General features: G+C 44.2%; 1 protein-coding gene across 1 annotated transcript in view; it reads left to right on the top strand.

Moving 5' to 3' along the window:
- Positions 1-26,841, top strand: part of SDK1 (sidekick cell adhesion molecule 1) — a 2,061,301-nt gene that overhangs the window by 1,540,319 nt on the left and 494,141 nt on the right. The window contains exon 23 of the mRNA XM_069209963.1: positions 16,951-17,060. Within this exon, the coding sequence (XP_069066064.1) occupies positions 16,951-17,060 (110 nt within the window). The remainder of the gene's footprint in view (positions 1-16,950; positions 17,061-26,841) is intronic.

Raw genomic sequence — 26,841 nt, forward strand, 5'->3', positions numbered from 1 at the left:
TCGAAACAGGAATGCCATTTTGGGTCATTGAAGGTTGTGTTCCTAATATGATCAAGCTAACTCTTCGGGCAAAATGGCATGTTATGTTGCAGGCGAATGATATGTGCTGCCCAGTGAATATGGAAGAGGCGTGGTTACCTGGAGTGATGGTGAGAGCAGGTCCAATATTTTGACTTCTAGTCTAGTTCTGAGGGAAGCAGAACATCTACGACTGTATCATGAACAGTGTGCTCCTGTGAACACATTGGTGTGCGTTCATTCATTTGCAAAGGCACAGTTGCATATCCCAAACATTTTGTATGCATCAACAAGTTAGGTATACATCACCTGGGGCTTAACAGTGTCACTGTGAAAATTAGCTCCTATTACCTGGTTGGAGGCTTCTGTCCTCTTTGGTGGGCTCCGTCTAATTTGTACTGATGGCATAGCAGCTCTCTCATGAGCTGAGCTTTTATCATGTCTGTCTAGACTTCCACCTTAAGCCCACTAGTAGGAAGATCTCTCTCCGTCCAAACGTGCAGGCCTTGGTGTGCGCACCCATAAAGAATGATAGTCATCTAGATCCTTTTACACAATTATGGGGTGAGAGGTCATCTACCTTGTCCTTCTTCCTCTCTGTATATCCAAATTCACATCAAAATGAGAGGGCTACTTTTAGTTGTGTTTCCCTTTCACTTACGCAGAATTATCTCTGGGAATTGCTTGCAAGGCCCTCACCCAGATTGAAATGTGGCATGCTTCATCGTCGGGCTTCCTACGCCTTGTACCCAGGAGAGTCCAAGGCGGGCTGTACCACTGTTATTGGAAGCAAGGTTTTTTTAAATTTCTTATTCGTAGAGTTGTCACTCCACATCACCAGAAATAAAATATTTGAACTGTTGAAACTACCTACAACCATCCTAACATAATTTTACTATTGTATGTCCTGATAGGATTTAAAGCAAAATGAATGATAACGAGGGATATTAATTACCCTACCATCCTATGTTGCTGATCAACGTGTTTCGGCTGTCTTAAAAAATGTACCGAAGGTCCGAGGCCTTTGTCAGGACCAAAAGTCTCTGATTCATTCAGTGATACCTCATTATTAGAAGTTGTTTTTAGTTCACCATACCGTTCTATAAGGGATAAACACGGACTTAATCAAGTCATATACCTCTAGATCCAGAATTAATATAAAGTCAGTTTCTAAAAATGTAAGATATTTTCTCTCACATTTTTTTCCGGAGATGATTGCTCTGCTGGGAAAAGAACAGTCAGAAAAAAATATATAAAGTAAATCGAAACACAATCATTACTCACAAGAAACCAAACCTAGACATAAATATGCAACAGATGTGGCTAAACCCTCAAGAACACTTAAATGAGCGAATAGGCGCAACCCTTCTGACCCTATCCACCTCCAGGTGAGGATCAACTTCAGCACACTGAAGGGAATAAATCTGTCCCCTAGTGAATGAACATTGTTCAACTCTTTGTGTCAGTTCATCCCTCTGGCGCGTTCATGCTCAGGCATCCACGTTGCTATACAGTCCTACCCAGGGTTTGTAGGAACATTGCTTAAACCCGGGAATCCAAGAGAGCGTCGCCCTACACTTACACTCTGAATAAACATAATAAACAATTCATTACACATTCATAATACTGAAAACGACCAATTTACAAAGTGCGTTATTTCACTGGCATCTAGTCCTCATACTGGTAAACATCGCAATTCAAGTGTGTTTTGACATCGTCTCCTTACTGTCAAATATATATATATATATATATATATATATATATATGGCACCCTCACATGTATTTGTTAACAAACAAAATATTTTTATTAGCGCAAAAACAGATGCCGTAATACTGCGTCACATTTCAGTGTCCAATATTGAAGCGTCGCTGGGTTCTGTCAGAAAAGTTAATGCAGTCATACCTTAAGTTTTCTGCCAGTTCCTTTATTTATAACAACACTCCAAAACCACTCGGTATGAATTTATTTCTCAATTCCGGCATTCTTTCATATGCATGTGGGCTAATTCGATCACTTTCAATATACATACTATGCTTTGTATTTCAAGGCTCTGTCAGATTAGTGTAACTGCTTTTAATGTCTAGGATCGCATATCCGAGAACGTATTAGGTTTATTTTCTTTTGTTAGCATATGAGTAATCCTACAAAGTACTGGTTTATTAAAGGTTTTCCATTAAAGTGGTCGAGGCAGACAACAAAACCTTGAACACCGTATTCACACTTGCTGTGTGGATAGTTTAAATAGAATTCAGACCGTAATAAGCGGAGGAGAAACTGTCGTCACACACTCACACACACACACACACACACACATATAGATAGATAGATATCTCTCACACTCTCTCTCTAAATATACATATATTTATGTATATAAAATATGTATGTGCCACATTCTTGCATACTCCTAACCTTTTCAGAACAGTTTGTACTATTTCTGTAAAATCCCTTTGAAAAGCAGGTGTGCTGAAACAATCCAGCTGAGTTTCCATTAATGAAATTAAATGACTGTGAAATCCTTTCGAAACTTGCTTTCCACTTAAGCAGCAAGATACCTGAGCTGTGGTTCCTTGAAATAAACATCACTTGGTTGAATGGGGTAGGATGGGGCAGAGAATTAACACAACATGTAGGGGAATGGTTGGCATTTGTTGTAAGCTTTACTTGGAAATGTTTCAGTGCTTTTGTAACTGCAGTTAGAGAAGTGCTGAATGGACAGAGAGTAGGAAGACCTAAACTTGTCAATGTCTGGTACATGACTATTATTTTATAATAATACAAAAATGGGATGGTGGTTAAAAAGTAGTAATAGGTTTAGTATTATTCTAATTAAATAAAGGAGAGCCTTCTGATATTAAACACAGCATCACCCACAACTTGTGACATGTTTCATAATTGGGCTTTTCCCACAACTAAGATACATTTCTGAGTTTGGATGTGCTCTGCCATGTGTGGGAGTTTGGGGTATTATATTTAGGAATTAGAATTATTAGAAAAAATATTTAAAGTTAAAACTGCTTAGAGCGTTAGCCCCCACACATCAGAATATTCAGCACGGTTAATGGATACAACACATAGGATGATAGTTGGTTATTAATGGCCCATTATCCGTATTACTACGTCAACCTGTTTCGGCCTATCACTAGTGCCTAATAGGGTGCGTGGCCTTAATCAAGACTTAAAGATCCCTATATAATGGTCATGTATTGTATTGTATTGTATTGTAATCGTATTTATATAGCGCTTACCACCCCTGACGAGGCGTCGAAGCGCTTTTCGATGAGTAGCACCCTTCTAGTAAGCTAGGCATAATTGTAGACCGATATCAAACACTGAAAACAACCAAAATATATAGTATCTTGTTTGCCACAGTATATTTCTGCAGGTTAAACAAAATTGAAAAACTCTGGTTGTCCGCATAGACACATAGGGCCTCATTATGACCCTGGTGGTCCGAGCACCATATTACGACCACAGCAGAAGCGCCGTGGTTGGACCGCCAGTTTTAGTCTACATGATGGTCTGGCGGTCCTAATCCGCCAGCGGTTTCATGGCGGTAAGCCTGCCATGAAAAAGCTGGCAGAGACAGGGTGCAAGAGGCCCCAAGGGGCCCCCCTACACTTGGCAAGGGCAGTGCAGGTGCCCGCTCGGTCAGCCCCATCACAGTGTTCACTGTCTGCATAGTAGACCGTGAACATTGCGATGGGTGCTGGTGGACCCTACATACTACAGCATTGCTGCCGGGCTCTATTATGAGCCGGAGACAGTGCTGTAGGCCGTTTCCAGCTGACCCACTGGGAAACTCGTAATGGCCCGGGCAGGGAGGCTGCCACACTGGCGCCAGCCTACCCTTTGGGACTTCGGTGGACGGGCTATTCCATCCGCCGAAGTCATAATGAGGGCCATAATATTTAGCATAGGGAATTGCAATTATGCATTACTGAATAAAATACGGAACACAGTGAGGAAGTGCACAAAAAAGCGAAGATGGTGGAAGAGGAAACAAGAATACCATTGCAGCAAGCTTACCATGCACAATTAAGGTACTTTCTGAATTTGCAGTTTGAGGGGGAGAATCTCCCTGTAGTCATACACTGTAGGGTAAAAGTACGAGCTACATTCAATATAGAAAAATAGAAGTTACGTTTCAGCTGTGAAATCTTCATGAAAGACACAGTTGCACTTGGTCACAATACATACAATACTAGTCTTTTTATGTATTGTTAGGATGGTATGGAGATGCTGGGTGTGAATCAGTTAATACCGTAGAAGTAGTTACAAAGGTAACTAGTCGAGCAAAAAGTGATTGTACATGTCACGAGATCAGAATGAAATCCAAATAATTTTGTAATGGTAGTTAACGAAATGTTCACGCCTGTCTCTTAAATATGAGTATATAAGCAGTACAGCTAGTACAAATTATGTAAATCATTACTAAAGGATGCAGGTGTTATGTATGGCACATATTTAAATATATCAGAAGTGCCATCTGGTATGACATCAACTCAAAGTTACTGACCTGTTGGTTGTTTACTTACTTCACAAAGGAACGAACGCAGCCCAATGTGCCCTTCAATACCTCCACCAGTATCAGCAGAAAGGACTAAGGGTCTGTATAAAGACCATTCCAGGCACAGTTCAAGCATAGCACATCCAGTTCCGAAGTTAGCGTGTGCTGGACCCACTCCCATCCTGTTGCCAGCAGTGGTATGGAAACTGATTGAAGAACAGGATTCTGATTCATCTTCAAGGTGAATTCAAGTTTCATCTGCACCACCATACCACTAGGCGATGTTCACTTCCTTCAACCAAGCAGTGTTCCGTCCTTTTCAACACTGTGAAACTACAGCCTTATTTGGTCCTATCCCCTTTCATTACTTTTCTTTTTATATTCACCTAGCAGATCCCTGGATCTAGCAAGGTTGTACCTCCAGTGCTTAACAGACACCAAGGAAACACCAGGGTTTCAAAAATGGTTTCTCTATAACTAGACAGAATGATAACCCTGGCGCCTGATTGATAGCCTTAAAAGTGGTTTTCCTCCAGGGCTAAAGTCGAGAGAAACAAGATCATGAGATTGACGAGACTGTACCTTATGTCATGGCACTGGGAGTAGAAATCACCATAGTGTCTCAGTGCTTTAATATTAACTATCCTAGGTCTTCTGGAGGTATTTCTGCACGAAAAGACTTGCCTCCATTATGGAAACAATGGTGATGAATTAGTGATGTGAATACAACAATTCACACATCTCTTGAATAGGCACTTGTGTCAGTGTTGCAAGTAGCCCTCTCTTCCTTTGTTTTCTCCTGATTTACAAGCTGTAACAATTTTCTGTACCAATTTCCTCACATAACTCTCTAGCAGTTCCTCTTGCTTTTATTCTCTTACACTGAGACAAGTTATTAATCCAACATCATGGTGAGCTGCACTTAGGACAACTCAAAGCACAGAGAGACTCCTGGTGGCCAAAACTGCAGGTTATCTACATTGTACTTGTCACTCGGATCAAACGCATGGAGTACATATTATTGTCCAATTTTAAAATAGAAAGCCAAGTGTCCCATTCACTCATAGATTTATGTGGGAAGTCCAAATGCTAGGTTTGAAAAATCCAAACAATAATTGACCTTGTTTTTGCCCAATAAAAGATATGAGATATTTAAAAACATGCAAAAGCTGTTTCAGGATAGTAATAACAGGCAGTTGTACAGATCAGACAGCAGACAGGAAGATAGGGCCTAATGCAAATTCTGTGCCTATTCTTTAAAGAAGGTCATTCAGTGGAGTGATGGAGTGACACGTCCGTCAGGATCTAAATCAGGCCCAAAAGTGCCAATGTTGCAGTAAGACAGCATTTGATTAGGTGGTGCTATCCAACATTAACAACTGACTCTGTTACTTTCATACAAATCTGCCACAAAAGGCTGTCCTGAACCTGGCTTACATTTACCAGTAGAAATGCAAAAGTAAATTGGCTTCTTTTGGGAAACTGTTTTTGCCTAGGAATAATCCAGCAAACAAATTTTAACTACTCTCCTGCTCTAGACATGGTCTTTGGTCCAGTGCCCCTAGTGAGAAGAAAAGCACTTGCAACTAGTTTGGCTGCTTTAAAGTGTACTGCGGCTCTCTGTTGTTGCTGTTTTCTCCCTGGCCTGCTTACCCTATTAGCCTCTGAACACATAACAAGGCCCTGAACAGGGGTGCAAGAGCCACTTCCATCCTTCAGTCGAGGCATATTGATGTATTTGGTTTCACAAACAAGCTCTCCTGCCTGAGAAAGGCCATGCAGCTACCTTGTTTGAGGCTATTCTTGTGTTTACAGTTTTGCCTTAAAAGGATTTCACAAGTAGGGCCTTAACCATCACCCAAAGCCTTCAGTTGACTCCTGCCCTGGATGGCCGCTGCATATAGCCATAAAAAACCCGACAACAAGCTTTTATTGTGGTTCCTTTCCAAGAGGCCACTTTTGTTGTCTGCTTAGGGAAGTCTGGCTTTAAGCTCATGGAATTCCATTCCTTGAGTGAGATGATAAGTAGATTTGTCAGGATGGTATATGTAACATATAACTTGTTTCATGTCTCTGGTTGAGGATTGCAGGTCATTGCATGTTTGTGATAGTGTTGGCAGCAGTCATGCTTGAGCACGAGGGTAGCAACTGGTGTCTGTTTCCATTGCCTCCTTGAGAACCTGACCCTAAAGACTGCTGAGTCGATAGGTTCACTAATACTTCAAAACTGATACTGGCTTTTAGAGTGAGAACATCACTTATTTCTAGTTTCAGCCCTAAAGGAGCAGGTGAGCGCATGGCTCATGTGCTCTGTTTGTTCAGATAGGGGATCATCTGAGACCCTTACCAGACGTAGATGTTACAAGAGACCTGATTTTCAAAAGCAAAAAACCTGAAGTAGACGTGAAGTGGGAAGCAAGACTTCAAGTTTGGACCAACGGCACAAAAAGAGGACTTTATTGATGCAGCATCCAGCTCATTTCACACCTGTTAATGAATAAATATGAGCCTATAAAGCGGTCTAGCATTTTAATGAAGTAGCTTATAGAGAACAGGACTCTACAGATTGCTAGGATCAACTTATAGGGAACTCTTACAGCAAAACAGGCTTATGATCCCACAGTGACATCATTAAATTCTATACCATCAAACTTGCATTACGGAGTACATGATGATCTAACCTGACAATTACATTGACTCCTTACATTAGCAAAAACACATTATAATATTGTAATTGACAGTTTGCCCTATTCAGTGTTTGAAGGAGTGCTCAAAATAACAGCTGTGAAAAATGATCATGGAATTAAATATTGAGGGTAAGTATATTGTAAGTATTTTGTATGTCTTTTTATCGCTTATATATTTTTTGAGTTTAATGTGAGATTGACTGGGTAGAGTTTATTAAAATGTTATATTTATGCAGTTCATTATTATTATATTATTATAATATATCATTACATTTTTTTGCAATTTTTTCACATATTGGAGTGGCGTTAGATTTGTAAATCTAACTCCCTTAATAAACATATGCACTTTCTCCAGTATAATTAGCACTGAAGTTAGAATAGTAAATATTACTTCCCAAATATAGGTACTTTACTCAGTATTTGGAAGAATTACGTTATAATATTAAATCCACCTATCCCAATCCCCGCAAATATATGCCCTTACTCCAGTATTATCAGGACTGGAGTTATCATTCTAAATCTGACCTTCCCTCTACTCCCAAATATAAGCACTGTTCCCAGCATTAGTGGGACAAAAGTTAAAACAAACTTTCCCCAGTGTTTGTGGGACTGGAGTTTGAACAGTAAATCTGAACCCTCCCAATATGCACTTTCTCTAATATTGGTAATACTGGAGTTGGTGTAGTGAATCAGCCACTCCATCTTCCCCACAATTATCTACACTTTCTACAATGTTAGAAAGACTGGCAGTAGAATACTAAATCTGATGCCTCTGCCTCAACCTCAATGTGCTTATTTCCCCAGTGGTCGGGAGGCAGGAGTTAGAATAGTACATTTTCTCTGCCAAACATATGCTCCTTTATTTGTAAGTAAATCAGACCTCATTGCATATATATTCACACTTTGTCCAGTGATCGTGAGAATGGAGTTAGAATGGCAAGTCTGCCCACAACACTCACAAATAAATCCACTTTCCCCAATATTAGTAAGGAGTTAGAATAGGAAATATGAGTTCCTTAAATATAAACACATTAAACTGGAGATAGAATAATAAACATGACATCCCATCCAGATATGACTTTTTCTAAATTTATGTTGGGCTGGAGTTAGAATACTAAATCTTTCCACCCACTTCCCTAATTTTTTTTAATGCTTTTAGGAATGTGTGTAATATAATTTCTTTACTATGATATTTTGTTTGATGAACTTTCTGTTTGATTTTTTTTAAATAATGTTGTGTATGTGTAGGACTTTGTAAAGAAAATATATTTAATAAAATAATGTTTATAAAATATAAACGGTGGATATGTTTAAGTATATTTAAATATTGTTATATTGTAACATTTATTGTGGATGGTTTTATAATTACTAAAGTGCACTGAAGATGTCTTTTACATATGTATGTGATTTAATTTATAGTGTATCTTATATACATGCTTTTGTAAGCTGATCTTTTAAAATGTAAAGCATATTTCTAATTACACGTTAGTAAATTTGTTTCTCTAGAAATAATTATCAGTGACTAGATTATTTTTTTACATAATGTCGTCTTTACCGTTGTTTTACATTATTATTTAACAATACATTTATATTTGTTATACTTTTAATTTTTTGTGTAAACTATTGTTTTAGAAGGTATGTTCAAATCGATAATGTTATTTCTTTTATAAAAATACTGTATTTTTGTATTAGATATTTTTGTACCAGATATGTTCACAACCACCAGATATTATACAGATGTTATTTTTGTCTTACATATTTGTGCATTACTATTTTTTGCATGTAACATTAATATTTTGTTGACTATTTGACCATAGTATATTTGTGCTCAATACATACATCTGCTGTTAAGAGAACTGCGGCAGTAAATGCCATCACAGTGCACAGATCCTTTCCAGGCAGCAGTCTCTAAATAGGGTGGTTGTTCCTATGCCAGGGTGGCAGAGGCCATGGCCTATTCACCTGGCGAACCTGTGGACCATCTATCTCAAAAATAAACAACAAAGGAAGTGAAGAAACAAATGGAATGAAAATGTCTTCAACAATCTCTCCTATATGTAAGACATCTTCTGTGACTTTGACAGATGCACAGAGTGTGGCCTGTCATCACATCACTATGTATTGAATAACAATCTGTCTGGGGCAAATGTTCACTCCTTTTTTGCTGAACCATTGCTAAGCAAAGCTGTTTACTCCGCTTGTGATTCTTTCAAAACTTTTAACAGTTGTAAACACTGTTTTAAAAAAAAAAAAGAAAGTCACTTTATGATTATTCACCATTAGCTCATCACTAACATTAAGCATCTCGACTCATGCCCCCTCCAATTCACATTCACCCAGCCAGTCACCCGCATTCAGGATCACTCAGGCTTATAACGCAACACATACATAGACATTCACCTAAAAATAAACAAGCAATTTAACTATAAGTCAATCGTATTTGCTTTGCCAATGTTCATTCAGACAGGATGTGCTCATAAACTGTGGTTATCATATTATTCAAGATAATGTAGCACTCATTTACTATTAAAGTACTAGGCGTGCACGTGCGCGCGCGCACACACACACACACACACCCCAAACCCCCTCACCCACGTTCCCCTGCCCCACCTCCTCCTAGAAATCTGTTGGTGGAAGGACACATTGTCCATTCCTATCTAACCCTCTCCATTAGACCAGACTGTACATTTCTATGTGCTTCAGTACAGCTTTAGGGGACATCAATTTGTTCATGCTGCTCTGAAAGGATGAGGATATCCAATTCCATGAATAATCTGCATATTGTCATCAGCCTTCCATTCACTCCCAAGAAGTCCATGTGATACCCAAGTGATGGAGGACTCATTGATAAAAGAAAGGTGTAAGTTTGAAAGAAACTCTCTTTGCTCCACCAACAAAAAGTTTCTAATATAGCTAGTCTTCTGCCTACTGACACTCTAAGCTACTTACCGGAAATAAGAGAATTGCAATGAAAAAGTCTTCCTCTGATGCCCTCTTATTCCTTCCAATGAAAAAACTTCCTGTAATGCCCTTTTATTCCTTCTATGTCCTCTCCATCCTTCCACCAGGCGAGACAGAAGTCATTAAATATGACTGGTGTGCCGGTTCTGCTTTTTGCCACAAAAGCTCTTGAGCGGATAGCTTGCCACCTGTTACCCAGCTGGCTCTCAAGTAAGCAGGAGCATTTTGTGATGCCAGCCATGTACTACATGTGCCCGCTCAGCTGAGACCTCACCAGTCAACTCCTCTGATACGCCAACTCTCTGCCCCCCTGAGGAAGGGGATGCTCTATTCCAATTAGAAATGCCGGATTGCCGCTGCCTTCTGAAGGCTCATTTTGAGTGTTGACAAGGCCAAATCATTTGCTGTCAGTTTTTAAACAAATAAAGAGTTCAAAATGTATTTAAATACCACCATCTGGTAGAGTATCTCTGATAAGAGTCAGTCGGCTGTCTCAAATGCTCATTTTAATGTCAGTTTCTGTGCAGTACATCCTGCTCAGGCCGGGGATTGCGTTAATGATGGTGAGAGCCCGCTTTGTGTGTCACTTGGGTTATTCCGCAGAAGATCATGTCCTTTTTTTGTCAGGATTAAGGGCCTGGTTTAGATATTAGCTGAGGGGTTACCCCATCCCAATGGTGACGGATAGCCAGTCCACTGAAATCTAATTCCCGTTGGATAGAATGGGATTTTGATTTCGGCGGACAGGCTATCTGTCACGCTTGTGACAGAGTAGCCCCTCTGCCAAATCTAAATCAGGCGCTAAAGTTCCTATTAGCGAATGATGGAATTTTCTGTGGATAGTGCAGTGAGACTAGATACTGCAACTAGAGTTTAAATCCACATGTAACCTGACGGCTGAAGCTATGCATCTTTGACTCAAATTCTAGAAGCCCAAGGCCCGGACTACGCTAAACAGTGACTGGAAGGTGAGGAATCAACTCTGGGGAAAAAAGCAACTTGAGCTACCCCTGTTTCCTTATGACTGTGAAACACTTTTACCCCTCTCAGTCTTCTGTGGAGCTCTGAAATGGTCTGCACCAGACACCGACGAAATCGTCACTAAAGAAATAATTTAAATAATAGTAGCCTGCAACCTTAGAAATCAAAACTGAGTGAAAACTGAACAGTTCCAAATAGAAAGACCGTAAGTAAGGAACAACCAAAAGATAGACGAGACTTTCAAGTGGGAAGAAAGGTTCACAGTTAATGATTAAGAAATAATTATTTAGAGTTTCCCTAGAAACGCAGAGACATGGTGTTCGGATTGTAACTGAAAGATGGTGTCCTCGGGCAGACTCCCTCTTCAGGAATGCTTGACCGAGTAGTCAAGGCCTAGGTGAAAGGAGGTGCTGTGAAGGTCGAGATCAGATACAGGTTAAGACTGTTATTATAATTAATAAGGAGGGAGGATGCCCAGCTAGACGTGTCCTCTTGGTAAAACAGACATGTTTATACACATTAGATATATAAAGTATCGAAATAAATCCAATAACAGAAGCAACAAATTAAACAGATTATGTGCAAAGATAGAAGCTCTGTGACCCCCAAGTTGCACTCAATATGTAGAGTTCGCGATCACCAGTGGATTGTAAACTCTGCTGTTCATAATCTCTTTTGCGAACAGTGAGGATTGCGTACCTCCAAAAATAATACTTCTAATGCAATGTTTACGAGCAATGAAACAACAGATGCAACAGAAATGCAATCTGTGTGGAAAGGCAACGAGACTGTAATACTTGGTGTCTTGGTGTTCGCAATAAAAACGAATGCACCTGACAAACCAACTTTGGCTTTTGGTTTAGGTTGATGGTCTATACTTTGTCCCAGTCTACTGCTGTTGCAAAGTTAACGTTGATTGCTAGGAACATCTCTCTTTCTGTATTATTCCCTTGTGTCCGTTCGCTGAAAGTGATCTGTTTTTGTGTCCTCTCCACTGATGGGCTACTTGTTTTTCCACCAAACTCTAGTATGTACCCCCCTACCCACTTCTCGTTGAAATGCCCCCACAGTGTAACCAGTTGATTTCACGACTTCTGCTTGCTCCACATGCACCACACAAGTGATTTGATTCTTGTGTACCAAGTGCTTTATGTCATGCAGCAGTAATCAACTACCTCTCATGGTCTCCCACCATTTTCCCTCATTCCATGCCGTCGTAAGAGTGTTTTAGGGTGCCCTCCGGACCTGCAAGGCCCAGCAGTTCATTGTTATGAGTCAGAACCATTTATTTTGTCCCCAGTGATTCCTATGTGGTCTCAATTTGGCATTTAAAGGACTACAACCAGATTCCAAATAATGTCATACTCGTTTCCTTCTCTACTCTGTTGAGTCTTTGATCTTTACCACATGGCACAGGAGACTGGTTCTTATCCTCCAGTGTTGAGGGACTTGGACCACTCTCCCATTAGTAACCTGTAGTTTATTCACGGTGCCCTCTCGTGTGTTTAGGGGATTGGAGGCCAAACCGCAGTTTTTTGGCCTGGTCTTCCCTTCTGTCCACTTGCTTTTATCATGACATGTCCAGGCATTTTACAAAGGCTTCCCTATCTGTACTTCAACTGAGCTTTTTGTTAAGCCATCTTGCATCTCTTCCTCAGCACCGAGCTCTACCTCCTAGTTGGTGTCCTTCCTTTGCATCATGTACAGTACCTTCAAGGAAATGAAACCGTCCTGGGGTTCCCCCTCTCCTAATTTCATGACATCATTCCTCAGTTGGATAGACTTCCTCATACATAGATCTCTCAGGTGGACGTGATCCATGTGTGAGTAGTTCATCCAGGACAGGTTTTTCTTGTCCTTCTAATACTTTATGGTGGATTTTTTTTTTGGGGTGAACGTCACCAAAGGTATAAGAACCCTGCAATAAATCAGTGACTCAAGAATGCAACAGAAATAAACTGTCAAGAGCAAACTTGTTTTTTGACAGGGTTTTAGACATCAATATTGTTTGTAGCATAAGATTGTGAGGATGTGTTTTTCGGGGGAATGCTGCACTGCATATAAGCTACTTGTTCACATCAACTGTTTTTTCAGAAGTCTGTGATGCAGTTCTGCGGCTTACGGAAAAGGTAATTTTCTCAAATCTTCCCTGTAGGCATTTAAATTCAATTATACATGATAACTCTCCAGTATTTGTGGAGAATATATTCAGGTGTTTCCAAGCAACACAGGGAAACTGTCGGTGTCGCGTTGTTTCAGCGCTAAAATGGAGTTTGAGACATGGAAAGGTATTTAGTTTTATTTTTTTTGGGGGATGAGATAGTGTCGCTTACTGCTGACTGTATCATTTATTTAATGCGCATGTCACTTGAAACTAAAAATACGGTCTTGCGGTACTGACAGGCATGGTAATACAAGGAGTCAAAAGGAATATCCTATCATAGGAAAGAGGGGACGAACACAGTCAATTCATTCCTCTTCACTCATGGTGGTCCTTCCAGGCAAGCCTCGGGCTCGTTTGAGCTCTGTCATGTGTGGAGGAAAGTAGGAACCAAGGCGTAGGAGGATCATTCTTTCAACCACACTAAAGCAAATATAGAGTCCAGAATGATAAGAAATGCATCTACCGCTTAATAAGTAAGGTAGAAGTTTCCCAAGAAAGGAAACTTTGGGGGACCGCCAGAAGACCGTCCCGCGGTCAAAAGACCGCGGCGGTCATTCTGGGTTTCCCACTGGGCTGGCGGGCGACCGCCAAAAGGCCGCCCGCCAGCCCAGTGGGAAACCCCCTTTCACGAGGAAGCCGGCTCCGAATGGAGCCGGCGGAGTGGAAGGTGTGCGACGGGTGCAGTAGCACCCGTCGCGAATTTCAGTGTCTGCTAAGCAGACACTGAAATTCAAAGTGGGGCCCTCTTACAGGGGCCCCTGCAGTGCCCATGCCATTGGCATGGGCACTGCAGGGGCCCCCAGGGGCCCCACCACACCCCTCACCGCCATCCTGTTCCTGGCGGTCGAAACCGCCTGGAACAGGATGGCGGTGAGGGGGTCGGAATCCCCCATGGAGGCGCAGCAAGCTGCGCCGCCATGGGGGATTCCTCAGGGCAGCGGAAAACCGTCGGGACACCGCCGGTTTTCCGGTTCTGACCGCGGCCATACCGCCGCGGTCAGAATGCCCTCAGGAGCACCGCCAGCCTGTTGGCGGTGCTCCCGCCGACCGCCGGGGTCGGAATGACCCCCTTTGTCTCTTGCTTCAACATACGAGTTAAGGAGTTATCCTAAAATGTCACTGACTAATATTATATTCTGAGGTAGGTGTATGTGTCAGCTGCTCAACAGCAATAGTTGTAATTTAAAAATTAATTTAACTTGTTTTATACAATGCTTCATACCATAATTCTTCCGTTTCTAAGCGCTGTAAGCAGCAGAACTTATAATGCTCAATTTATTGATACTCCATGTACTGATTTCAGAAAGATGGATAACTTATTTATACCTGGCCACGGACTCAAAGTAATGGACTTCGCATCTCTGCAGATGCCGGCAAGCATAAACTCACTGTCAAGGCCGGTCTGGGAACTGAAAATAGCCCTTGCAAAAATTATTATTTAAGCCCCTGTGTGCAGACCTGGTAATGAACGCTAGAACGAGAGCAACTCTTTCAAGTTGCCACCAGGAGACCGTAACATGCTCCACCGCTCCTGGAGGCTTAAAGCGGCCTCCAAGTGTCAAAACCGGCCTCCTAGGGCTTTAGCGTCCCAGGGGATTGCCCGCTTGCCCAGCTGCGCAGTCTAGCCATGCTCGCTGTGCTACCAAGAAGGCTTAGTAATTTTGCCGTAATTCCTTCATGGAAAAGGGGTACATCTTGCACCTTCACCATGACCATTTTGATTTCCTCAATGCTATGTGTCTAAAACAGTTTGTTCAGATTTCAAATGATGTATGGAAAAATTCACAAGGTTTGCAAAGTTTTTTTCTTTGCCATTTCCACGTCAACCTCTTGAATCACATTATGTTGCCTGTATCCTTATTTATAAGTAGCAAGATGTTTCTGCCAGATTGATACTTCACAATAAATGTTCTTTTCCAGCGATTTGCCATTATTGGAATAACCCAGTTGTCTACCTCGCCGGTTCAACACATACTGGGTAGCAGTTCAACTCCTCCTTTCTCCACAAACCGCCAATACACTGCCAACCACAACACTAAGGCACCCTTTAAATAACACCTTATCACTCTCATCCCTTCCTCCAGTAACCACACCACCTCATCCACATGACCACATGTCACTATAATAACATACCATACCAACTTCCTATCGTTGCAGAACACCTCCACAGACCCCTCACCATTAAGTCTAAACTTCCCTTATCCGATTTGCTTTCAACCCAGTCACACCGCGTCTCACATTTCCACACCACACTATTAACCACAACACCACACTAAATCCAACGTAAACCACTCAACAGAAGCTTAAACTACGATTCCAAAAGCTGTCAATACGCCTGACTATTCCGAAAATGACGCATGAGAACAGCAGACCTGTCTTATGACCCTTTCCATGTTGCATACATTTGACTTTTTGGGGAGGAGATGTGGCCTCGTGACCAGAGATATCACCTTTTGAATCTGAGGATCCAGGTTCTAATTCCAGGCTCTGCACTTCACTCAACATCATGCGATTCTGGCCAAATCACGTAATCTCCTTGTACCTAAAAAATTTGAAATGTAATGTGTGAAAAGTATTTGTCTAATCCCCACTTGATGGGCACGAATTTATTCCCCCAATTACTGTAGAGTGCTCTGTTGCTTCCTAGCTAGGTTTGCCCTATTTAAATACCACTACATACATACACTTAGTGTGACAAACACGTGGACATTGCAGAAATCTGATTTGACTAATATCTCTGCGAATCTGTGTTGACAAGATATGAGCTTAGCTGACCAGTGTTTTAGCTTGATATTACCAAACCAAACCTCCATGGATGAAAAACCTAGGTACGCAATATATGATGGTGTATGCTCAACTGATATTTAGTAGGAAAATATCTCCTAGTTTAAGCATCCTTAAAACATGATCTTCCAGCCACAGAGAGAAAATGACAGGCACTGAGGTATGCGAAAGTCTCACACCAGACTTGCCGTCTTCCACCCCATTTAGGAAAAATGATTACACATCTGTAACATTCATGCTCAAGTCAAACCATACAAATGGTCCATACTGACACATTTTGTTTATGCAATCCATTAGTTCATCTGGCCTCGATTTTAACTAAGCTGTAGCACATATGTCCATGCTACCTTAGTATGTATCTCTTCCATCAGGACTACTCTGCGCAAATGTGATATTTTAGTTACAGCTAAGCAAGTATTGGTGAAACCAACCTGCCTGGCTCGCCGGGTTTGTAGAGCTATGGAAAGAGCCATCTGGAAAGAGTGGTTTTCAATGGGAGGAAGCTGGGCGAGTGCAGCTAGTGAGGCTCCGGGTCTACAATGTGATAAGGAACTACTGTGCCACATCGCCAAAGCCATTGAGTCCAGTCAGCGGCATCGTGGAGGCGTCCACGAAATGCTGTATTGACTCTTATCATAGGACTGTGACACTGTCTCTGGCCATTTGTTTAAAAGGTAACATAAGATGGTCTGAAGGTATTGGAAAGCTGGTTTTCTTCCCCATATACAGAACACCAGATAACATATCTACTGATTTAAAAACATTTCAAATTAAATGATTTAGATCTGTGTCAATTCTGTCCAGTGCGCTGCATGAATTAAACACCGCTGTCTGTTTCCCCGCTCAGGTTGGAGTGACTGGAGATGAGGAGGAGTGGGTCGATCTCTATGAGGTGGAAAATGAATCTGATGCCCAGATGCTGGAAATTCCTAATCTCACTCCATACACTTATTACAGGTGAGAACATCTTGATTCCTAGTAGTCCTCCTTACCCTTATTACAGATGAGAACATCTTGATTCCTAATCTTCCTCCGTACACTTATTACAGATGAGAACACCTCGATTCCTAATTCCAATTTGTACACTTATTACAGGTGAGAATGTCTCAATTAATAGATTTACTCCATACACTTATTACAAGTGAGAACACCTCGATCCCTAATCTCTCTTCGTACCTTTACTACAGGTGAGAACACCTCAATTCCTAATCTTAATCTGTGACAACACCTCGATTCCTAATTTCAATTTGTACACTTATTACAGGTGAGAACACCTTGCTTCCTAATCTCACTCCATACATCTATTACTAGTGAGAACATCTAAAATTCCTAATCCGTACATTTATTACAGGTGACAACACCTTGATTCCTAATCTCAATCTGTACACTTATTACAAGAGAGAATGTCCCAATTCCTAATCTTACTTCATACAGTTATTACAGATAAGAACACCTTGATCCCTAATCTCACTTTGTACACTTACTACAGTTGAGAACACCTTGATTCCTAATCTTACTCTATACACGTTTTACAGGTGAGAACATCTCAATTCCTAATCTCAATCTGTACATTTATTACAGGTGACAACACCTTGATTCCTAATCTCAATCCGTACACTTATTACAAGTACGGCTGTCTCAATTTCTAATCTTATTCCATACACTTATTGCAGGTGAAAACACTTTGCTCCCTAATCTCACTCCCTACACTTATTACAGGTGACAACACCTCGATTCCTAATCTCTGTCTGAACACTTATTACAAGTGAGAATGTCTCAATTCCTATTCTTACTCCACACACTTACTACAGGTGAGAATGTCTCAATTATACACTTACTCCATACACTTATTACAAGTTAGAAAACACCTAGATTCCTAATCTCCTTCCAGTTATTGCAGATGAGAGCAGCTCACCTTCTTTCATCTCCATTTGCTGTACCCCAGATCTATGAAGGTAATGAGAGGCTATGACAAATGACACAACTGTAGATCTGATGTGAGCGACTTCATGGTTTTGTTTATTCAGAAACCTATAATTCCTTGCATTTTGACAGGAAGCCTTGAGAAGTCAGGCTAACTGCACAATTGCGTTTACTGCAGTCAGTCTGGTATGTTATCAGAATATTGTTGTCAGAACATAGTCGGACATAATTATTGTCCTAAGTACCATTTACAATATTGGTTTACTGGAGTAAATAACAGAAAATATGCACCTCATGGCCCAAGATTTTTGTAAGAATTTTTATGACCTGATATTTGTATCAGACAGTATTTCTGACCATATCCTAGCACACAGCCATCAGTCTACTCAAGCTATGTTATGGTTCAACAGGTTAAGTAGAAGTGGTCAGATAACCCTGTGATTTTTTTCTAAGCCTACTTACTCTTCATGGGGCAGGTACAACATTGCCTTCCAGCATTCTACAAGACATTCAAACTAATTAAAGAATCATAAAATATTGATGCCACAAATGACCACCAAATTATCCAGCGTTCGAATTTACTGCTTCTATAAACTGCGCACGGTCTGTTCAAAAGTGGTCAACAGGGCATTGGCAGAGTGATGCTTTTCCCGGACTATACATTGGTGGGTCAACGTCAGCAAAGCACATTTCTAGCTTTTAAACACAGACTCAGGGACATCAGTTAGAACTGCTCCCTCCTATTTCCTGTGTGGATCTGAGTTATTCAGGAAGGCAAAAATCATTTATTTGCAGATCCTATAGAGGTCTGGGCCTGGGTAGACCGATGTGAGATTCTGGCCCCCTCGCAGCAGCTGGCTGGAGATATGGGGGGAGACAGCAACAACAAAGTTTACTTGTGTTAATATTCAATAGTTCATAGTTACAGGCGCACTTGCTTTACCCACGAACTGCTGGACATTCCTTGTGTGACCCTACTGGCTGAAGCCAGACATTATACCTTAGTCGGCTACCACTATGGCTTGCACCAATTTATTCACGCGGAATGTACGAGGCTTGCATAATCCTTCCCGCAGATACCCAGTATACTGTTTTTTGCACTGCTGTTCAAAACATATAGGCCCTCATGACTTCAGCGGTCTGTTCCGTAGACCGCCAAAGTCACTGCCGCCATATGATGACTACATGTGTGCGTGTATGTATGTAAGTGTGGTGTGTGTGTGTGCGTGGATCGGAGGTGGGTGGGTTCGTGCTTGGATCAGGTGGGCGGGTGTGTGTGTGTGTGGATCAGGGGTCAGCACAGGGGGAGGAGGGCTTCGCTGCTTGGGGCTGTGGGGGGCTTCAGATGGGGTCGGAAGTGGGGTGGGGGGCCTCCTACATGGAAGGGGTGGTTTGGGTGGTCCTGTTGTGGCAACAGGAATTTGTATTCCTGTCGCCAGTATCCTTTCCGCCAGGGATTCTGTGGCGGGGCTGCTGCCACGGAATACCTGGCGAAAAGGATACTCATAATACCGCGGGCAGTGTTAGGTGAACCGCTGGGTCGAAGGTGATCTACCTTCAGCCAGGCGGTCCCACCGCTCTGGCGGTACAGGCAGTGAACTGGCTGTGATGCAGCCAGTTCACCGCAGCGGTCATAATTTGGTGGTCCTGCCCCGCCACACTTTCGGCGGTCTGACTGCCGGCGTGGCGGGCAGGACCGCCAAAGTCATAATGACCACCATAGTGTTTCCACAGGAGTCTCATATCACCAGACCAGAGGCTGCGCAGTTGCAGAGACACTTACGGGAGCAGAGTCCTGGTGTGGATTAAAACAGGGGTCCCCTTCATTTCAGATACCACGGTTGCTGACCTGAAGGGTCGATATATATTTGTAGAGGGCTGACTTGAAGGTCGCCGTATTTCTGAGCTGGCAGGATTGCTGGACACTTTGAGGGTCATTCTGACCCTGGCGGCCGGTGGCCGCCAGGGCCACCGACCACGGGAGCACCGCCGACAGGCTGGCGGTGCTCCAATGAGCATTCTGACCGCGGCGGTTCAGCCGCGGTCAGAAGCGGAAAGTCAGCGGTCTCCCGCTGACTTTCCGCTGCTCATTGGAATCCTCCATGGCTGCGGAGCGCGCTCCGCAGCCATGAGGATTCTGACCCCCCCTACCGCCATCCAGTTCATGGCGGGAAAGCCGCCATGAACAGGATGGCGGTAGGGGGGGTCGCGGGGCCCCTGGGGGCCCCTGCCGTGCCCATGCCAATGGCATGGGCACGGCAGGGGCCCCCGTAAGAGGGCCCCAAAATGTATTTCACTGTCTGCCTTGCAGACAGTGAAATACGCGACGGGTGCAGTAGCACCCGTCGCACCTTCCCACTCCGCCGGCTCGATTACGAGCCAGCATCCTCGTGGGAAGGTCGTTTTCCCCTGGGCTGGCGGGCGGTTTAACTGGAACCGCCCGCCAGCCCAGGGGAAAACTCGTAATACCCGCCGCGGTCTTTTGACCGCGGCGCGGTAATTTGGAGGGCGGGATCCTGGCGGGCGGCCTCCGCCGCCCGCCAGGGTCATAATGAGGCCCTATGTCTAGTGTGCTGTCATGCTGGAATGGGATCCCCTGGTTGCTGGATGAGAACTTCAGCAGTTTCCTGATGGTTGACCTAGACCATTCCCTCCCCCTCTTCCCTGAACGGTTTCTACTTCAAATCTGCCGGCGCTGGCTAATTGGCTGAATGACTGGCATTTATCAGATATTCAGATATATGGTGATCACACAATGTTCGTACAAGGGTGTACGTATTCTATTCCCATGCACACAAACTTCACGTTCACATAGATCAGGGGTGGCGGTTTTAGGGCAGGGGTGGGGGGCAGTTTTCGGGCTTGGGGTGGGAGGCGAGGGGATGGTTTTAGGGCTCAGGCCAGGGACAGTTTTAGGGCTTGGAGCGAGGGGGATGGTTTTTGGACTTGGCTGGGAGGTACAGTTATTTGCCTTGGGCAGGGGGTACAGGGTACTATTATAGAGTTCAGGGCAGGGTAATGTTTTTTTTTAAATGGGGGCTGGGGCAGTGTTCCGCTGGGGTTCGTGGAGGTCGGGTAGTTTTTAGAAGCGAGATGACAGGGGGATGGGTAGTGTCACGCTGGGGGCCGGTTTTAGGGCTTAGGGCAGGGGTTGGATCGTTTTCAGAAGGAATGGAAGCCGAGGGGGTCACACCGGGGACCGCATCTAAGAACTCAGTGCAGGGGTTAGGGAAAACCTTTACCACGCATATGCCTTTAACACACATGCTTTTACAATGTAATTTGTTGTAAAGGCATGCGTGGTAAAGGTTATGCGTGGTAATGGTATTCTGATTGTAACGCACGCATGGTAACGGCGTGTGTTGCAACGGAATGCGTTCTTCCATTATACGACTTTAAGTATGCGTCCCACTCCGCCAAAACACACACTGAGGCAGAAAGATCGGGATCACACCTTGCCTGGCTCATCTGCGAGGAGAAGGTGTGACATCCCATTCTGGCACTTTACACTACATCTGGAACCCTTCTGCACACACACAAAGACATACATGCCGAGCTAACGTGCCCTTACACTTCCTTATACACGTAAGTGGCAGCTATCTCCACAGATGAGATAGACTCCTTTCTGGCTAATGTACCCCTTCCTTGCGTGTCACCATAGCAAAGAGCAGAACTTGATGGTTCTATCACACCCTTCGAAATTCAGTAGGCTTTCCATGCCCTTACCACTTGCAAGACTTCCAGCCCTTCACAATTCTATAAAGCATATGCTACCCTTCTAGCTCCTCGTCAAAAGACACCATGGGGGTCATTCTGACCCTGGCGGCCGGTGGCCGCCAGGGCCACCGACCACGGGAGCACCGCCAACAGGCTGGCGGTGCTCCCACGAGCATTCTGACCGCGGCGGTTCAGCCGCGGTCAGAAGCGGAAAGTCGGCGGTCTCCCGCCGACTTCCCGCTGCTCGGGGGAATCCTCCATGGCGGCGGTCATGGGGATTCTGACACCCCCTACCGCCATCCTGTTCCTGGCGGGTCTCCCGCCAGGAACAGGATGACGGTAGGGGGTGCCGCGGGGCCCCTGGGGGCCCCTGCAGTGCCCATGCCAATGGCATGGGCACTGCAGGGGCCCCCGTAAGAGGGCCCCACTGTGTATTTCAGTGTCTGCAATGCAGACACTGAAATACGCGACGGGTGCAAACTGCACCCGTCGCACCCCTGCAACTACGCCGGCTCAATTCTGAGCCGGCGTCCTCGTTGCAGGGGCATTTCCTCTGGGCCGGCGGGCGCTCTTTTGGAGAGCGCCCGCCGGCCCAGAGGAAATGTTTGAATGGCCGCCGCGGTCATTTGGCGGCGGTACCTTGGCGGACGGAAAATCACCCCCTATGTGATGAGGCCCTGTCGGCTGCCTGCCTGCCAGCCATGCTTCGCAAAGCGCTGCTTATATCTCTACCAAAACCGACCGCTGGCACTCCTTAACACAAATTACAAAATACTTGCCAGGATTCTAGCAGATTGTTTAATGGCTCTGGTTCCAACTTTGGTGCACCCGGATCAAAACCGATTTGTTCTGACCCACAACACCTCACAAAATCTCTGCAGACTTTTCCAGGTTCTGGAATGCACCCTGCCTATCTGGCATTGAGCAGGCCGACTGGTATTGGGTTTGGAAAAAAACCTTTGATTCACTGGAGTGGGCCTTGCTGTTCAGAGTACTGTCACGATATGGCCTGGGGTCAGTTTCCTTTGACTGGTCAAACTTCTATATACTGAGCCACTGGCTAGGTTAAAAATGGGTGGCTTAATATCTGACCATATTCTGATTCATAGTGGTACCCGCTAGAGATACCCGTTATCCCCACTTCTCGTCTCTCTGTCCAAAAAGCAACTGGTGCATGCCCTTTGTGCGCATAGGCAGGACTGGGGAATTCTACTGGTTAATGTCATGCACACAATTTCCATCTACGCAGATGATCTGCTCATGTATCTTAGGGATATTCATGATGTCCTGGCCGACATAGCATTGACACTCAATATATTCATAGAAATCTCTGGCCTAAAGGTTAACTGGGCCAAAACCTGCCTGTTTCCTCTTACCGCTACAATGACAGATCCTGAACTTCGAATCAATACTCTGCTGACGTGGCAGCCTGACATGTTTTGTTACTGAGGCATTTGCATATATCATAGACCTGCTGACCTCCTTGATCAATCAATTCAATCAAAGAGACTTATAGAGCACGCTACTCACCCGTGAGGGTCTCAAGGCGCTGGAGGCAGGGGGGAGTGGGGGGAGAGGGGAGGGGAGATCACTGTTCGAAATGCCAGGTTTTAAGGTTTTTCCTGAAGATTAGGAGGTTCTGGGTCTTGCGGAGGTGGGTGGGGAGGGAGTTCCAGGCTTTGGGGGCCAGATAGGAGAAGGATCTGCCTCCAGTGGTGGTGTGTTTGATGCGAGGGACTGTGGCGAGGGAGAGGTCGGCGGAGCGGAGGTGGCGTGTGGGAGTGTGGAAGGTCACTCTTTCGTTGAGGTAGGTTGGCCGGTGTTGTGGAGGGATTTGTGTGCGTGGATGAGGATCTTAAAGGTGATCCTTTTGTCTATGGGGAGCCAGTGGAGGGATTTGAGGTGTGGTGAGATGTGTTCATGGCGGGGCAGGTCGAGGATAAGTCGTGCTGCTGAGTTCTGGATTCGTTGTAGTTTGCGTTTGAGTTTTAGTGTGGTGCCGGCGTAGAGGGCGTTGCCGTAGTCAAACCTGCTGCTGATGAGTGCGTGGGTGACTGTCTTTCTGGTCTATGTGGGGATCCATTTGAATGTCTTCTTCAGTGTGCGGAGTGTGTTAAAACATGAGGAGGTGAGGGCGTTGATTTGTTGGGTCATAGAGAGGGAGGGGTCCAGGATGGTTACCTCACTAGGGAGGTGACTTCACTGCGGACGTAGATGGCCTTCTGGAGGTCCCTCCTGCTTTCAGTGGCAGGACACATAGCTCTCAGAAAAATGGTGATGCTCCCCCATTTAATATACTTCTTTGCCAACCTTCCTATTTATATCACTAAACCTTTCTTCCACTCGCTTGAACGTATGACGGGCAAAATAATTTGGCATGACATGCACTGTAGGGTGGCCTTTAATAAACTTTATTTACCTATGGATCAGGGAAGATTGGAGTGCCAAATATTGAGCACTTTTACTTGGCCTCTCAGCTGCAGTGGGCATCCCAATGGTTGTGAGGTCTCCAGCTAGCGGCCACTGCCTCCTCCCAATGAGATTTGCCTCATCTTTTGCACCTCCTCCATCCTTGTTCTAAGTTCCTGTTGCCCAGTTCTCCCCTTTTGCGAGTGGCATGCCACTGTAATCGGCGATGCCTTTTCCTAACTAGGATGGTACTGACGTATGTTCTGGCGCTGCCTTTCCTGGACGCACCACAGGCAGAGAGTGTGGGATGGTCACTTACTTGGCAGAGGGAACCCCCTGACAGGAGGCGGGTCTTCACACGCCAGGGGCTTTATATTGTGACCGCACTCTCCTTCCTCTGGATGATTTGCAGACGATGGGCTTCCTCCAGGCCAATTCCTACTCTATAATTCTCCTATAGGGGAGCTAGGAGCATACTTGGGGGACATGCAGCAAGAGCACGAAATACACCTCACAATTCAATTCTTGCACATCATAGGGACGTGTTGCCACTTAACATGCCAGTTTACCAGCTCCCTATGCACACATGCAGCAGCGCCACTTACGTCGCCACTGGGATGCTGAGGTGGGCCACACCTGCACAGACAGTGAGTGGGGGCTATATTGGCATACTCCACCCTGATGTCCTGCAACACCCGTTTTAAGCTCATACAGTATTACATGCTACACAGTGCTTACTTCACTGCCAACAAGATGAACTACTATTTTCACTACATAGATGCGTCTTGTCCCCACTGCCACTTGCCTGAGGCCGATTTCTTGCACGTGCTTTGGCTGTGCCCGTCACTTAATCAGTACTGTCATGGCATCACCACTCGCTTAACGAACTGCTCAAGGCGCTCCTTGTTACACACATGCGAGGTGTGTCTTTTGGGTATTCTACGCCGGACCAAGAAAAACAGGGTCAGCACTCGCTTTTTTGACTTGAGTTTAACACTTGCCACCTGCCTGATCTTTCGTAGATGGAAATCATTGTCTCCTCCTGTGATCTCTGCCTGGGAGCACTCTATGAAAGCCTGGGCTCAGGCTGAGAGTGTGGCCTTGCGCAGAGAGGAAGTTTGGGGCCTGCACAAGTACCCCCATCGTGGCCAGCTGGAATAATCTGTCGGTCAAGTTCCAACCAAAGACCTTATAGGGGTGCCTCGATCCCCACATTCGCCGCCACCTACCCCGTTGCCCATGTAGGGCAGCATGTTTTGAGTGTAAACGACTTTTCCCCACTCTGACACACAAAGATGGCTATGTCCATTCCGCATCTCTGACAGTCACTTCCTTGCACACTGTGAGGGTGCAGGCTTGTGCAGATGTTTACGATTTTTCTTGTATTTCTTTTCCCCTTCTTTGTCGGTCTAAAATGTATTTTTGTTCCTCATGCAATGCCATGTTGTTATAAGTTTGGTCGCAACTCCTTACAGACAGCTGCGGACACGGTGGATCTCAGTCCTAAAAAATATGCTGTTCGTCTATGTCATCTGCGCAGTGTTGATGCTGCTAAACTGTTGTTGCTCTCAAATGCATTTTACTCTGTATGTGGTCCTGCTAAAATGTGTAAGGTAAAATGTACAATAACAGAGCATTGACAGTCTCAAGTTTGGAAAAATAATATTGAGGAATTCCAGAAGGTGGCCCTCATAGGCGCTTTTTTCAGTGCTTATAACACAGTCATCCCACCCTTGCCCATTTCGCTGATTTCGGGCAAGGTTTGTAATACCAAAGGCCTTTCTTTAGCTAGGCAGGTAATGAATGCAGCTCAAGGAAGATGTTCAAGATGGTAAATATATATCAACCTTAATGACCCACTAAGGGACCTAATCAGAGCTTCTTGTGTGGGCTTCCCTTCAGAGAAATAAAAGGTGTCCTCTTCCTGGAGCACTTCTTCCATGGGGCCAGCAAAAGCAGGCCATTTAGAGCTGGATCTAGCTTTGTACTCACTGCAATCTCTATCTTTAGAAATCAAGCTTTGATCTTTTAGTCTACAGATTTCCCAGCACAGTCCGTGAATATCAGTGGCTGCTCTGTACATAGACCAGCTTCTGCGCCCCATGGCATGGTCAGAGAATTTAACATCACTGTCCTATCCGTATGTTTGGGTTTCAGAAACCAGAGTTCAAGAGATGTTTCATTTTTAAGTATCCATGTGATAAATTCCAACCTCTAAATACGCTGCAAAAAAGGATAAGCTGATACTCTGCTGCGTTTTTCATTAATTGCAAGTTAATATAGTCCTTATTCCTCTCCATCCGGAGCATGAAGAAAACCTGTTGTGTGGTAAATCTTTCTGCTCTGTTGCACCTCAACTCTGGAATAATCTACTGCTGTCTACATAGCATCTGTTTGGCTTTCAGGAAGGCTTTAACAATCCTTCTTTCTGTTAATATAGGTTTTGAGGCAGCCAGCGCGAAGTGTTTTGTTTTGAGTCTTAGCGCCTTGATGGTGTACAAACTCTATAAATAAGTAAAAAGGAGGAGGACAGGTTGATTTGTTGCGTAATTTGAAGTTCAACAATTTATCAATTATCCTGCCATATTCTAAAAAGTTATCCTCTATCTATGTTCATCATCAAGGCCTTTCTGTCTTGAATGCAACCACAGAAATGTGCAGTTACTATGATATTAGCCGTTGAGCCTTC

Source organism: Pleurodeles waltl, chromosome 10, assembly GCF_031143425.1.
Source record: "Pleurodeles waltl isolate 20211129_DDA chromosome 10, aPleWal1.hap1.20221129, whole genome shotgun sequence".
In the NCBI taxonomy this organism is placed as follows: domain Eukaryota; kingdom Metazoa; phylum Chordata; class Amphibia; order Caudata; family Salamandridae; genus Pleurodeles; species Pleurodeles waltl.